Genomic DNA, 15,313 nt, shown 5'->3' with positions numbered 1-15,313 from the left:
AGAACTCACTTCCATCACTTCTTCAGGGGTGCAATTAGGCGGGGAAGACAGCTAGGTAGACCCTCAAGGCTACAGCGATATAGACGCGTCTGCATTAAGCGGTGAGTAAAATCCGACCCGTTTGTCAGCTGGCGGAGTTCATGAACGCCGACATGCGATGCTAAAGACACGCATAGCTTTCGTTTGCTAGACGGCTAAGTAAAGTATGCACCGCTAGCACTATACAGGGTATCTTAGAATGTGCAACTCTCCGCCCCTCACCATCCTCGAGGACTCTCCAGCTGCTAAACAGCAATTGCGGACTGCACTAAGACGGCTCCCGCTTAATAAGGAATACCGTTCGTCAGTAGCTGGAACTGATCGTACGTCTTCGTTGAATGGCTGCTGTAGCTCTTCTTGATGAGATCCTTCACGAAATCCGCTGCATCCCTCTCGTTCCTCTCGAGCACAAACCTCTCTCGAAAGTGCTGTACCGTCTCCGGCTTGAAACACGGCAAACCGCTATCAAGCATAACAACGACCATGTGAACGAGATGCTCGCAGTGCTGACGCGACGCAAGAAACGCCTTGATGCAGAGTTCCTCGAACCAGCGGTACGGTTGAGAAGTAGTGGAGCCGCCCATCACCGCGACCATCTCGGAAGTAAGCTTGAAAGGGGCACGTTCGAACTTGATGCCGCCGGGCGCGATGTCGAAGCAGAAACCAAAGTCGATATGCAGGATATGCCCTGCGTCATCTATCATGATATTACCATTGTGCCGGTCCTTGAACTGGAGCAGGTACGAAATGATACTGTATGCGGCCATGGACTTTACGAAGTTGGTTCGTGCTTCCTGGAAGCGGATTGAGTCTTCACCGCCGTACTTGGAGACAAAATACTCGTAGAGACCGTTCACCGCTTCGCGGCCGAGCATGTCGCGCGAGATGGAATTGGGTAGGACGTCGATGACGCCACATCCCGGTGCCGTGGCTGTGACACGGTAGGGATTGACGTAAACATCCAAACCGACGTTGTGGAATATGCCTCGGAAGGCAGCAATCATCTGCAGTGCCAGGACGTCTTGACGACAATCGTCGCCCACTTTGAAGATGGCCGACTGCCAAACCTCATAAGTGTTTTCTCTTGGGCCATCGGCTGCCTGGTTCAGCTTCTCCTCCCTCTCCTCGACCTCTCCCTTCTCTTTTCTTATGCGGAACGTAGCCATATACGGCGCTTTCGCGTGGCTCTGAAGAGGCTTGCCGGATTTACGGTCAATGCCGATAACCACACCATCTGGATTACTCGGTAGATACACTCCAACTTCTACTTTGATCTTGCGCAACTCTTCTTCAATCTTCTGTTTTTTCTCGGGCTTGGGCCTCTTGATGAATGGTCGTAGCTTGCCTGAAATACTCGTCACTTCGTTGAAGAAGGAGAACTCGCGCTCATAGAAGGCTTTGTCGTCTTTTCCGAAGCTTGAGATCAACGCATCCATGACTTTGTCGAGCGTTGGTTTTACAGGATCGGGCTGTGGCTAGATTAGCTCAATCAAGAATGAATATGTCGCAGGGTATATTCACTATCTGAGAGTCTTCGTCCTTGTATGCATTGGCCTTCATGTTCCAGATGATCTGATGGGCGAAAAGCTGTGAGAACTTTGCTGTCTCGATGATGTACCTCTCCACATATCCCAGCACGTCGTATCGCAGAGTTTGCACAATCTGTGGAACATAGAAGAAGGTGACATCGACCGAATGGCTCTCCAAGGCTCGCATGGCATACTGAATGATGAACGGATGGTTGCCGTATGCAGGCAGGAAGTAGGTCACAGCTGTTATAGGGTTGACTGGTGCCCAGTATAATAGGTACTGCACACGTCAACTTGGTCCGTGGCCTCGACCTTAGAGCTGTAACTGACCTTGAGTTGGAACGACACATCACTGGGTAGTGAATTGCCAAGCAGGATCTCTAGAGCATCCGGTTCATGTGTGATCTTGTCTGGGAAGTTGAGAATCAACCAACGAACTTCATTTGTGAGCTTCGCAGAAGGAAAGCGGTGTGCTAGCTGGACAGCTAATGCTGAGTCTTCTGCCCAGGCCGTTTTGAGTAGGAGAGTAAGAGCACCCTAGTAACGTCAGCGCCGAACTACAACGGCATTGATGGGCTTACCTCTGCTGGTTCTTTCGAATGCTGGCCAGAAGTGAAGTAATGCTTCTTCTCGTAATCAAGCGGGAACAGCCAGACCATGAGCCGCGACTGTTCATTTGCCAGGAGCATGAGTAGCAGGTCCTGCTTTGTCTGCAACGACTTGAGGGTAGCATTCGGTTTGATGCCGACTGTGGCAACATCTTGCAGTGCAGCCTGGACATCGGCTAGAATATGCGTCTCCGCTTTGACCTGAAGGCGGTTTCCGCCAAATGACCATCTGCTTGGGTTAACAAACGACCATGTTGCAAGAGTCCAAATATACCTACTTTGGCTGCCTCGAAAACCATACAAGTGCTGCGGAGAGGATGCGATCCTTCAGTCTCCATTGCATGGCCGCACTAAGATCTGTGCTGAAGCGGAGCACTCGAAGCCCGAGTAGGACGATGTGGAAATGCACTTCTCGCGCCAAGGGGTGGTTGGAGGTGTAGGGCATGGCTTCCAGAGTGACGTGCATAAGTCGGTTGTAAATCTTCTCCACGTGAGGACTCCCAAGCCTGGTAGCGTTGAAGTGGCTTGAGAAGAATTGCAGTAGGCGAAAATGAGGAGCAATCATGTTGTGGGTTCGCTGATGCTGTCTTTGAATTGCCGCTTTGTCGGTAGGCGCGAATTCCTGCTTCACGTAGAACGGGTCGAAATGGCTAAGATACGGTCAGCGAAGTCAAGACAACACGTTGTCAAACGTACTGATGGCTATCATCGAAGAAGCCACGCTTGTTGTGAACCGTTGCCTCCCATTGCTCGACGATCTCGACCAGGATTCTTGACTGCATCCTAGGATTCTCCTTGATGACGCTCGTCCATAAGGAGATGCCCAACTTGATAGCTTGCTTAGAGAACACTGCGAAGGGTATGCCCACAAGGTGATGCACAATCGCAGATTGATCCGTCCGTGCCCGACAGAGCAGGGCCGCTGCTCTTCTCAGAGCGTCGCGTAGCTCGGCAATTGGCACGTCTCGGTTGCTAAAGGTACGAGCTTCAAGATCTTGAAGTAGAGTCTTTGCATCTTCCATGCTCTGGATGAGACCAAGTGTCTTGCGAACGAGAAGGTCTGTACCGTTGGCGGGACGCGTCCATTCTTCTTGCTGGTCTTGGATACAATCAACAAGGCGATATTCTTGACGCGTAGTGTACTGAGAGACGAAGTCAGACGCCGTGTTGATGTGGAGCTCCCTGTGCTGATCAATCGCTCCAAGTCGTTGGTCTGTAGAGGGTATAGCAGAGCCCATTTCCAATGCGAAAGATCTCCCAAGTGCTACGTGACCGTACGCGTTATCGTCATCGATCTCTGACAGATAAGTCTGTAGGAAGCCCTTGATGTCCAACGGCGCGACGTTCAGTGCTTTTCCTACCCACTCTTTAGCGTGTTTCTGGAAAGTCAATAGTGTCGAGCGCCTGAAGCTGTAATCGTCTGACAGCTCCACGGCTATGTCTTCTCGAGCAGACGCATGATAGGCCGTCCACTCGTACTCATCAGTCTCGCCCTCAAGACAGCTAGACCACATGAGGGTCAACAGCTCTAAGAGCGCAAACAATGATGTCTTCTGGCACAACGCCGACGGCACTGAGTTGATAATGAGATCGGCGCATGAATAAGCAACCTGCTGGACCCGGCTGATACGGTGGCAGCACCTGCTGAAAATGATTGAGAGCTGCCGAGCGAGATATGGAGCGGAGAAAGCTTGGATATTGCCCGTAAGTGTCCGCGATAGGTACGTCTTGACTGTTCCTAGGGCTATCGCGGTCATGACGTTCCCCATCGGTCCATTGCGTAGTTTCGGATCTAGAAAGTAGATTAGGGACTTGGTGCAGTCCCCAGAACTCGCCCGCAAAGACTCAACGAGATTAGCAGCATTGAGGAACACCGCCTCAGGATAGCTTATAGACCTGATGTGCGGTTCACAAGAAGGTAGCAGCTCGATAAGATGCTTCTTTTGGTCGACCGCTTGCTCCGCGCCCTTGCCTCTCCTCAAGACAACATTCAGCTCGATGTCACTTTCCAACTGATCTGCACGATCTTCTGCTACCAGCGGTTGGCTGTACTGTGCCAGCACGCGGAGTTCGTTGATGTGCTTCTGACCAAGCGGCGTTGTGAGATCGAAGCCGTGAACGACGATGTTGAACCAAGCGTCGCGTTGCAGGATTATGATGCTATCATTCCCAGGCTTCTCGCCAGCGGTAGCTATGTTGAGCGAAACCACCAAAGCCAGCGGTGAGAGCAGCTGACCGATCTCCTGAGCAGCTAGGTCAGAGTCCGCAATATATCTGTTGTATTTCTCGTGGGCATCTCCTTTGCTAATGATCGTCTCGAGCAGGTGAATAACGTAGATTCCAAAGGATGGTTTGTCCTTCTTGATGGAGCGGGACAGATGGTTCCTTGCTGTCATCACCTGTGGATTCATCAGCTGCCGAATCCGCTGCTGCATAGATATCTTCCTTACCGCTTCGAGGATCAGCAAGTTGTTTCGAATCAGTGCATCATGAGCTAGTTTATCGTAGAGCTTCAGTAAAGATCGAAACTCGCTTTCCCCGCTTCCGGCTCCAAGGAGAGCTGACTCTGTGATGATCTCGGCGTCTACTGAGACGCTGACTCGGCCCACCTTCTGTATAAGCATTGAGAGAGCTAATGCCGTAATTTTCTCATCACTGCAGCTCGTCGCAATACTGACTATGGTTTGGATGACAGTTGCATAGACAAGCGATGGCTCTTCAACGTCACTAGGTGCGAGTGATATTGCACTTCCTCCAGTCTTGGTCTTGTAGAGGCCACCGTTCGGTTGTGCTCTCGACGTAGATGTGCCATCAGCAAACGGTGAAGCTGTGGCAGCTCTGTCCTTTTCAGCGCCAGCACTAAGAACATTTCCCAAGCTGTAGAGTGTTGCGATGACTGCGTCTTGTGGGAGCAGCATCAGAATGGATCCTAAACAGTCCGCCGCTACGGAAGCTGTGCGACCGTCGAAGCCCCCTTGCACAATGACACGCGGAAGGAAACGGCTCAAGGTAGCAGCGATTGATGACGACGTCTTCGCTAGCACGCTCATACACTTGAACACGACCGAAGCCAAGTTTTCGTCGGCTAGCTGGACCGGGTCTGCGACAGTTGCTTCTAGCCATGTTATCAAGGTGTCCGGCTCTGCGACCTCTTCATCCACGATGGAACAGCAGAGAAAGCTAATCAACGCATTAGCTTTGACTGCGCATGCGAGGCGCTGCTGCCATGCTGATCCAATCTGAAGGTAGTCGGAGCCCTCTTCCAATAATCTTAACTCGTCTGCAGCAATGTCGGCAAGACCGAACAGCAGCTCTTCATCTACTGGCTCCGTATACCTGAGGTCTACCCGTTTCATAGTCCGGAGGACGTCCAGCACGGATTGCTCGGTATGGGGCATCGAGGGAGCGACAAGCAGTGATGCAGAAGACGCGATCAATCGCGTAAAGGCCTGTCGCAGTAACATGACACCAAGAGGCCGTCCGGTCGCTGCATAGTGCTTCGTGTATCTCTTCCATTCTCTCAAGCCACGCTGCGAGCTTCGTGCATTCCGGATTACGGACAAGGCTGTTTCTAGCGCAACCACAAACTTCTCTGACAGAGCCTCCCGCAACGACTCGATGACCTGAAGCCTTTCTCGAGCTGTCCAGAAACACGCGTATTGAGCGGCTGCTTCGGTGAAGCCCAATAGTGACATCGCGAGGGTGACAACCTTGGAAAGCGCTCCATCCTCCCGGAAATCCACGGTGTCATCTCCGTCGAATTGCTCTGCCGACAAGGTGGCTGCTACACTTGACCAAGCCTCGATGTAATCTTGCGCTGTCGCAGCGGCCTTCCGCCGAAGGCTTGTGTGGTTCACACCTATACACAGGAGGGCCGACGTGAGCTGGAAGGTAAGGGTCTCCCATGGGGAGGGATCGAGTTCGCGGACGGAGGATGAAGGTTTGATGGCTTGTACGTGTGACTCAGGAAGATATGGCGAGATTTGTTGCTGCAATTGTTGCGCATTTTCAAGATTCTGTACGGATGGGGCTGCTTTACATAGCGCGAGAAGGACCTCCAGTTCTGGCAAGCTCATCGGAATGCTCGCGGCAGGAGGACGACTGAACGAGCCGCCATGGCCGTAGCCATTGGCTCCTGTGTGTATCTGGGGGCATGTCTTGCAGAGTCTTGTCAGGTCCGAGTGGCCCGTTGCGGTCTTAGGGGATTTGGCGGAGAGGGCGGCAAGTTTCTCGAGCGCATCGCGTCTGAGACTATGGAGAGTGAGCTCAGGTCAATGATGAGGTGCTTCAGGATGTCTTACGTCCTCATACTGCAGTCCAGGATCAAATCATGCCTGGAGCGTCACCATCAGGGTCCTTAGCTGCGGGTGTTGTCCACTTGCACTGACGGAAAGTTGCGGGCAACAGAGCTTGGGCCCCTGGCTGCACGTCTTGAGCCCCAAGTCTTCGCCAACGGTCAGTGTTCTCTGCTACCTTATGTACAGTTAAAAAATCACAGCAGGTAAGAAGCGCCGGCGACTGAGTAGGTACCATCGAAACAAAACATTCTCCTCCGCCTTCGGACTTATTACTGAGGTACAAGTCAAGGCCGGACATCTGAGCCGACCAGGCTGAAACACATCCGCTCGCAAAGTCCAAATAGTCAAGTGAAACGTCACAAAAATTCCGTTCTGCACCACGATATCCTCGTCAGGGCTCAATGCGTATATCAGATCGTTCTGCTTTCTATGTCCTTCCGTTCCGCAATCACCCTGCCCGGTTCTGCGTCTTCCTTACCGTTCAAATACCTAAAGAATACCACATCCCAACTCACCCTTTCTCTCCTCGAGCTGCAGCTTCGGCTTGGCCGCATTCCCTACTCATAGAGCGTCTTACTCTGTAGGTATTATTGGACGCGCGAGAGAGGGTAAGGGTCCTGAAAAGGCCAACGGGCGATGGAGAATGCTGAGCTACCTGAATAAGCAGTCTGCGAACCTTCGCTGGTCGTGATGTGGCTCTGGAGACGCGCCAGTACCTGTCGTTGAAGCTGCGTAAAGGCACCGGTAGCTATAAAGGTGTGTGGTCTCTTGTTCCTTGTCCTGTCGGCCGCATGGGCAGCCGTCAACTGTTAATGTACCCATTTGCTCACCACTGGAGCACAGCGCTCACTGAGAGTGATGCACGTTCACTTCGATTTCAGTGTTTCTATCGGAGAACGTGTGCTTCACCATGACGTCGTCACTCATTTCGCTTAAACCAACCCACAGAACGGCTGCATAATATCCCCCTCGCCCTCTCCTTCTCTCTTCCTCATCAACCTTCTACGCATCATCTCCTTGCATGCGGATTCTGCTTGCGAGTGTGCTCTGTTGCCCCCGTCGCTATCTTCTGCTCTTGCGAGCTCCTTGTCTCTTCATTTTACTGTGCGCGAGTTCTAGGTCGTTTGAGCTGTGTGGCTTTCACACGGTTCTAGTGATCTGGAACTCGCGCACGAACAACTCGAGTAAGGTCTCGGACTTCAAATCCTGAACTTTGTACGCTCCGCCACTTCGGGGTTGTACCTTTGTTATTCAAATAACTCTTCGGAGTATCTACGCTTCACACATCGTGGGGTGTACCGGGCGTCAGAACCCCAATCGTACTGTCCCCTTCCCGGACTTGTACTTTTCTTATTCAAATTTACTCTTCGGGGTAGAAAGACGGCTTTTCACTGAAGCCGTCAAGCAACCTTTGCTGCCAGCATGCTTCGTCCGCGGAGTGTATGGTCAACCGAGCAGGGTGTTCGCAGTGGCCTAGGGCTTCGCGCGCTTCGTGTGCGAGAAGTGTCCAGAGCTCAGAGGACGACCCGGCCAAACGTTCACAATGAGGTATCGTGCCTCTCAAAAACTTCGGACCTCGTATGCTCCACCACCCTCGGGGTTGTGCTTACCCTATCATTCACTCATCGAAACTCTCAGTGTCTGTTCGGCCGAGGAAATTGATAGCTCTTCATTGAGCTGCAATAGCCAATGCAGCGAGTGTGTTCCCTTCTTAGCTCACACCTTTACAGAGTAAATCGGCTGATGTTGAGAGCAGGCGCGGCTTTCTTACAGCTCATTAACACGCCATGTCGTTCCCCGTACTCTCCACGACACGCCGTCTCCCCTTCTCTGTACGCCTCAAAGGCCATTGCCCAGCGTATTCGCCATGATGGGAAAGCTTGACGCTTCGGTCTTACATGAGCTGGGTGACAATGTGAGGAGAGCAGGTGTAAGTTCACGAAAAGTGTCTAGAAGGCATTATTCACACTTCCAGTACATGCTCGGTACTCACAAAGACCGGCGTGGGTTACAGACTATGACACTAACGTATGCAAAGACCAGATGATACACTGCAATCAGAGCTCTGCGTGAGCATCCGCATTCCGACCCAGCCTCACTATCCAAAAGTGTCAAAGCCTGACGCCAGCCGCCAAACGCCTGCAGTGCTTCATTCAAGGATCTGAAAACAACACCGCTCAACATATCAATCACCTTCGCCTGTGATCTCAGCGGTTAGATCTCGTCTTATCATCAACTCTTGGAAGTCCGGCTGATTCTCTATTGTCAAGCCCTTCTCGTTTGCCAGATGCAAGACGCAGATGAAGCAGTACGACGTGGATATGTCCGCCATCGCTTGCTTTGGATACACCGCTTGCAAGCTATTCATGAGATCGGTGAATCTCAGCGAACCGTCTTGTGTTTTCATGACCGGTACTGATGGAGCTTTCGAGGGTGCCGGAGCGGGTATTGCCTGGATAGAGTCAACATGTATGCTACAGATATCAGAAATGGCACTCGTTCAGTTGATACTCACGTTTTCGAACCCTGTCCCGCGCCAGAGCTCCTCTTTCAGCCGTCTCACGTCCACCTTCTTTGCCACTCTGGCATACTGCACGTACTCTGGCCGTAGCCTTCGGCTCTGTGTGACAAGCTGCGCCCCAAAAGCACCCTCTTGACTGCTGGTTAAAATACCGTCCATTGCTGCCGGCACGCCCTCCATACCGTCCAGGGCAGGCGAGAACTGCTCCCTAGCATCCGCAAACACATCATCGTCGTCGTTCATCCCGCCACCAGGAGGTCCCAGACCGTCGTCTTGGAAGAAGTCCGCGTCGTAGTTGCCCTGTGGTGCTTCTTCCTCAACAGAAGCAGCGGGGTCCTCCTTCTTCGCCCAGAAAGCTTCGTCCATTTCACCCTCCGGCACCTCATCGATGCGGTTGCTTGCGGTCTGATTGGCCTGTCCTGACTTTCTTGAGCCCATACGTGCCTTGGGCTTGAGGAACAGCCGAAGCAGTTGCCGGGAGTTGAAGTGTTTGTCATCGGGTAGCAGGTTTCTTGTTCTCGATTTCCATTGCGCTTTTGGTAGGGATATGGTGGAGTTTGATGCTGCTGGTGTGTACAGCGCGTCTGCCAAAGTCTGTGACATTGGTGCTGCGAAATCGATTGCAAAGGGTTCTTTTTCTTTTCGCTTCGTCGGACCGGCCGAGGACGCCTTTGCAATGTCTTTAATTCTTCGTATCCGCCAGTGTTCGGGTCCTGCCCAGTTCTTTTGTAGTGCTTGGTCGAAGTAATCTAGGATGTTTTCGTGGTCGTCCGCTTTGCCCTGGGTTAGAGTGACGCCGTATTGGTTGTTGCCGGTCTCGAAGGCTCCAACCTCTCCTGCACCATCTTGTCCTTCGTCTTCATCGCCGCCTAGAGCCACGACGGGGATGCGTCTCTGAGGTTCCAATGCAGCCTCCTTAGCCCACGCTTCGCCGCCTTCGCCAAAGCCTGCATCAGCGACCAAGCCAAAACCGCCTAATCCGTCACCGTCATCGTCGTCGAAACCCATTGCGTTGTCCTCGTCCAGAAAGATGCCAGACCGGTTCCCATCGTCTTCATCGTCTTTCTTCTGCTCTTGCCGCCAGTCCTCTGGTGCTTTGAGGAAAGGCAGGTCAAGCGAGCCGTTCGCATCTCCGAGGTCAAAATTCTTCAGGGAAGGGCAGATATCTTGCTCGTCTAACCGTGCCAGATCGGGGAAGAATTTGGCGGCGAGGGTTGAGATATCGATTTCGCAGTTCTCGTTTTCAGCACCCTCATCGGCCGCTGTTTGATCAGTCTCTGTCGCTTCGACCGCGGAGCTGTCTGTTCGATCTTCTGCGGCCGCATCTTGAGCGTCGTCGCTGCTGTCGAACACAATCCTGCCTTTACTGTCAATAGCCAAGTGATTCAGCAGCAGCCCCTTTGCGCCTCCTTCGTCGAAGTCTGCGGACGCTTTCTTGAACAGCGGGTCGACCGAGAACTCCAACTCCATCTTCTTTAACTGCAGCTGCGCGAACGATGTCGCAAGTGTCGCTTCTGATGACCGCTGAGCCCTTTTCTTCTTCTTCTTGGCACCCTCCTCGCCCTCCTCCTCTTCCTCTCCATCCGCGCCATCAGCCTCGCCCTCCTCCCCGCCTTTGCGCTTCCTGTTGCCACCATCCGCCAATCCGCTGAGCAACTTGCCGGTCTCAGTCGCCACGCTGTCCACTCGGCTCGTGTAGATTTTGACACATCCGTCTAGTGTGCAGCTAGCGCGCTGGAAGTTGACCCCATCCCCCTCCTTCAAAAGCGACATATCATGAAAGTAATCGATCAGCGCAAAGTTCCACGAATTCGCCGCGTTGATTTTCTGCTCTTGTTAGCCCCACTTTCTCATCCCCGTCTCCATAGTCGACCTACATTATCCGTAGCCATCTTCATCCACTCCTCAAAGTTCGCCAGAATCGGCACCCGCTTCATGGGCGTGACCGCGTTGCCTCCCACTGCCGGCATGCCATCGTTCTCTCTGTTCTCTGGCGTCTGAACAGTACCGCCGATGATGGACTGTCGTCTTCGTACGGGCGTGGCCGCGGCCCGGATGTGGTTTATCTGTGCTTCGTGGAGCGCTTGGCGCGAGTGCAGGCGGTTCGCCTTTTCTTGTCGGTCGTCATTGAGGGGGATTCTGAGAGCTATTAGAGGCTAGCTAAGGGATAGATGGAGCGTTGGGTAGTACTTTATAGGATTCTTGTGTGGTGTCGCGACTGCGGACTGTCGCTCTCGTGCGCGCGGCATGATGTTGCGGTATAGAGCTTCGTTTGGTTAGCCGATGGATACACCTGTGAGGCTGCTGCTACGCGTGATGGGACGCGTCGCAAAGTTATCGTGAACAGCGCTTCGTCGCAAAGTGCGTATCCCGTGTTGACTCCGGTAAACAAAGTCAAGCCACAGCGGCGGCGGCGGCAGCGGAAGGCAACCCGCCAAGGTCCGCCCTCGCATCACACGTGCTTGACTTTGCTGGCTGTGGCTGTGCGAGCGGCGTCACACCTACTCATCGGGCTGTGTTCCAAGGCATTGACATTTATCGCTTCTACCTGGGCCCTATCTTCAGACAAATACCCTCTAGTCCCCCCGTTGGCATATCCTTACCTACTCACATGTATCCGGCGGCGCACCATGGCATTACCACGCCCTCCAGCGGCCTCCCGACGTCGTGATCTCACACCTCTCCATGGACGTCACACAAGACGACAGAAGTACTCCGCCCGGGCATTCTACCTGACCTTGCTGGTTGTCGCCGCATTCACAGCCTTCAGCTTTCTGTCAGACGCTGCCAGTCCACGGTTCCGCGCAGCGCGACAGACTCCCTTGCACCGAAGAGATGACAATTCGACGCAGAGAGACCTAGAGGTGCGTTGCGCCTCCACGCCCAGATGCAAGCCCCTCGCGAGTGTAGAAGCTAACTTACGTCTATGTCCAGTGCCGCCTCGTGCATCATGCGAAAGACAAATGCGCCTTCGTACGCGCGAACTGCCCGGACGAGGAAGCCGGCATCTTCTCCTACCTCACCCTATACTACTGCCGCACGCCCAAGGCGCAACCCGTCGCATTCGCGATAATGGTGTTGTGGCTCGGCCTGCTGTTCAGCACCATCGGTATAGCCGCCAGCGACTTCTTCTGCGTCAATCTCAGCACCATCTCCAATCTACTGGGAATGAGCGAAAGCATGGCCGGGGTGACATTCCTGGCCTTCGGGAACGGTAGCCCTGACGTCTTCTCCACATTCGCGGCCATGAGTACCAACAGCGGTAGTCTTGCTGTTGGCGAGCTTTTCGGCGCAGCTGGTTTCATCACCGCAGTGGTTGCGGGCTCTATGGCCTTGGTTCGCCCGTTTCAGGTCGCGAAGAAGAGTTTCATAAGAGATGTAGGGTTTTTCATCGTTGCGGCAAGCTTCAGCATCGTCTTTCTGCATGATGGCAAGCTATTTCTGTGGGAGTGCCTAGCGATGGTGGCCTTCTACATATTCTACGTTGTTTTCGTGGTCATTTGGCATTGGTGGCTTGGACGGCGACGAAGGAGAAGGCAGAAGATAGCTGCGGCAAGGGGCAACTACGTGGCTCCCGGGAACGAAGAAGTCGAGTTCGAGGAAGAATACCGGGATGATGATGAAGACGGAGCTGCAGGTGGTGGCACACGCGCTTCCTCGCGGCGAGTCTCGGTCGCGGACTTCTCTGCCCTGGAGCGTGGCGGAGACGAGACTTTCCCGAACATGGACCTCGACCAGGAAGACGACACTCGCGAGAGATGGATGGGGGAGCTCAGCAGTAACATGCGCTTGAGTCGGCCAAGACTCGGACACCGGCGCACCACTGTCAATCCGATTCGACCCAGCCTAGTAGGAGCCTTGGAGTTCCGGGCGGTTCTGTCATCGTTACAGAAATCACGAAACATCCAGACGATGCCGATGAATCTGCGCCGCTACTCCGATGATCTCAACTACACTTCAGCGCAGCAGCAGGACCACATGTCCAGCGTCTCGGATCCTGCTGCTCGCCCTCCGTACGATTTGCCGCAGGCAGGAGACGCGTCGCTTTCGCTTACTCGACCCAACGCTGATGTTCGAGCTGCTGGAGGCTCTCGCCTTCGAGCAGTGTCTACGAATGATATCGACCGAGTTCGAATGGAACCGGACAATCTGCGACCAGATGCTGTTCCGCAGATCGATCTTCTGGGACCACTGCTAGGGGATAACGGCAGCCTGAGACCGCCACTTTCTGATGGGGTTCGAACAGCGAGATCTAGCATATCTCTAGCAGCACCGCCTTCGCCAAGCGTCACAGTCTCTCCACCGCCGTCAGGAGCTGGCTCTGGGGCACTTAGTCCTCCCCCTATAGGAAGGTCACACTCGGCTGACAGGCTCGGACTACCTGACCCAAATGCTTTCATGTATCAAAACCGGCAGCAGTCGACACTCACCCCTGAATCTGGCATTTCACCGAATCATACTGCACCCAATAGTCCTCAGGTGCGCCCTCTGCCAAGACTCGAAATACCAGCCTCCGCCAAAGGTTTCGGCTCTGCGCCCAGCTCTCCGTTCCCAATATTTCTCGACTTTCCAACTCCTGGCAGATCGAGAGCAGCGAGCCTACGTTTGCCGCCTGCTAGCATTTCGCCAGAGTCCTCCTACAACTTCCGAGACTACGTGGACACCGAAGAACCAGAACCGAAGCCTCTCTCTTGGTGGCCTTACAAGATCTTACCACCTCCTGGGGTGCTTATTTCAACGCTCTTTCCTACCTTGTACACGTGGAGAGATAAGAATATCTGGGAGAAGTTCCTCGGCATCGTGGCTGCACCCAGCGTCTTATTGCTTACTATAACACTGCCCGTCGTTGAAGGCGAAAAAGATGATGGCGATGAAGATCAAGAGCGAATACCGGACCTCAGTTTGTCGAGCTCGCTAGGCGCAACAGATAATGGAACTAAGCGAACAGGAGCGAGTACCGTTACCATCCTTGAGCCTGAAAGTCCAGGCATAGTAAAGCCGGCTCCGCATCCTAGCGGCGACCGCAGCATGGCTTCCGCACGGTCTCATGACCTTACTGGTCATGGTAACACAGCTGCAGTTGCCACCCATGCGGAACATCATCATCGAGACGCTTTCCACAACAACACTGCGCCTAACATGCCTTCCGCTCCTCACATCCTACAATCGCCTCAGATGCTTCCCAACACGGATGTTAAGCCCGCCACTCCCAAAGATTGGAACCGTTGGCTTGTTATCGTGCAGGTCTTTACCGCTCCGTTCTTTATAGTGCTGATCGTCTGGGCCAACAGCGAGCCCGAGTCACCTCGAGCCCTCATTAGACCTACGCTCTATTCGCTCCTCGCTTCCCTGGTCACCCTGGCTTTCATCCTCACTACTACATCGCCCACCAGACCCCCGCGCTGGCGTGTCCTCCTCTGCTTCCTTGGTTTCGTGGTCAGCATCTCTTGGATAAGCACAATCGCGAACGAAGTCGTGGGCGTTCTGAAAACTCTGGGCGTCGTTCTGAACATGTCAGACGCAATTCTCGGCCTCACCATATTCGCTGTCGGAAACTCACTCGGTGACCTGGTTGCCGACATCACCGTCGCTCGACTGGGCTACCCGGTCATGGCGTTGTCAGCCTGTTTCGGCGGCCCGATGCTGAATATCCTGCTGGGCATCGGGATCAGTGGCTCCTACATGTCTATCATGGGCGCGGAAAAAAGAGAGCATAGGCATCCGGGCACACCGATGAAGTTCAAGCCGTATCACATCGATGTTAGTAGCACGTTGTTGATATCTGGTGCGACTTTGTTGGTTACGCTTGTGGGGCTGCTGGTGTTGGTGCCGTTTAGGAAGTGGAAGATGGACCGCTGGATTGGGTGCGTTTTGATCTGCTTGTGGACTGTCAGTACGATTGGTAATATTGTTGTTGAGGTCTTGGGGTACGGTGGGCATATTGATCTGTTTAGACATCTGTGAAGGGGCCCTAAGATTTGGGCACTGACAATAGGAGTTGGATATACCCTGTTGGCGTTCGGTCAAGGTTCCTTTCAGTCAGTCTCCTTGTACGATCGTTTTCTTTACATATTTTGTTTCGTGCACGACATTCTGGGTTGGACGAGACTCACCCGCGCTCCTGTGCGCTGTACACTGTTCGAGTCATCGTGTATCCGTATCCTATCACCTTGGACATGCTGAGTATCAGCCTCGAATCTCTTGTTCTGTCCTTCGCGTCTAGATGCTAGACGCCGCTGCCCTACCAGTCGGATAGTCGTCGTCACTGACATCGTGGCGATGGGCTGAGCGATCCTCCCGCCCCTTGCTCCCGCTTCC

General features: G+C 53.6%; 3 protein-coding genes across 3 annotated transcripts; 1 reads left to right on the top strand and 2 right to left on the bottom strand.

Moving 5' to 3' along the window:
• Positions 1 to 323: 323 nt before the first annotated feature.
• On the bottom strand, positions 324 to 7,401 carry W97_04162 (uncharacterized protein; the record flags this gene model as incomplete). The annotated part of the gene is made up of 8 exons (XM_007782055.1): positions 324 to 1,508; positions 1,561 to 1,848; positions 1,899 to 2,105; positions 2,150 to 2,405; positions 2,455 to 2,826; positions 2,873 to 4,575; positions 4,627 to 6,427; positions 7,325 to 7,401. The coding sequence occupies 8 exons, from the start codon at positions 7,399 to 7,401 to the stop codon at positions 324 to 326; spliced, it is 5,889 nt and encodes a 1,962-aa protein (XP_007780245.1).
• A 1,258-nt stretch (positions 7,402 to 8,659) lies between these two features.
• W97_04161 (uncharacterized protein) lies at positions 8,660 to 11,244 on the bottom strand (the record flags this gene model as incomplete). The annotated part of the gene is made up of 4 exons (XM_007782054.1): positions 8,660 to 8,926; positions 8,990 to 10,822; positions 10,873 to 11,134; positions 11,186 to 11,244. The coding sequence occupies 4 exons, from the start codon at positions 11,242 to 11,244 to the stop codon at positions 8,660 to 8,662; spliced, it is 2,421 nt and encodes an 806-aa protein (XP_007780244.1).
• Positions 11,245 to 11,625: 381 nt separating this feature from the next.
• Positions 11,626 to 14,959, top strand: W97_04160 (uncharacterized protein; the record flags this gene model as incomplete). The annotated part of the gene is made up of 3 exons (XM_007782053.1): positions 11,626 to 11,859; positions 11,930 to 13,008; positions 13,615 to 14,959. 3 exons carry the CDS (start codon positions 11,626 to 11,628, stop codon positions 14,957 to 14,959), a joined length of 2,658 nt encoding a protein of 885 aa, XP_007780243.1.
• Positions 14,960 to 15,313: the final 354 nt, after the last annotated feature.

This window comes from Coniosporium apollinis (genome assembly GCF_000281105.1).
Source record: "Coniosporium apollinis CBS 100218 chromosome Unknown supercont1.18, whole genome shotgun sequence".
NCBI lineage: Eukaryota > Fungi > Ascomycota > Dothideomycetes > Coniosporium > Coniosporium apollinis.
This window is presented reverse-complemented; position numbering and strand designations above follow the sequence as displayed.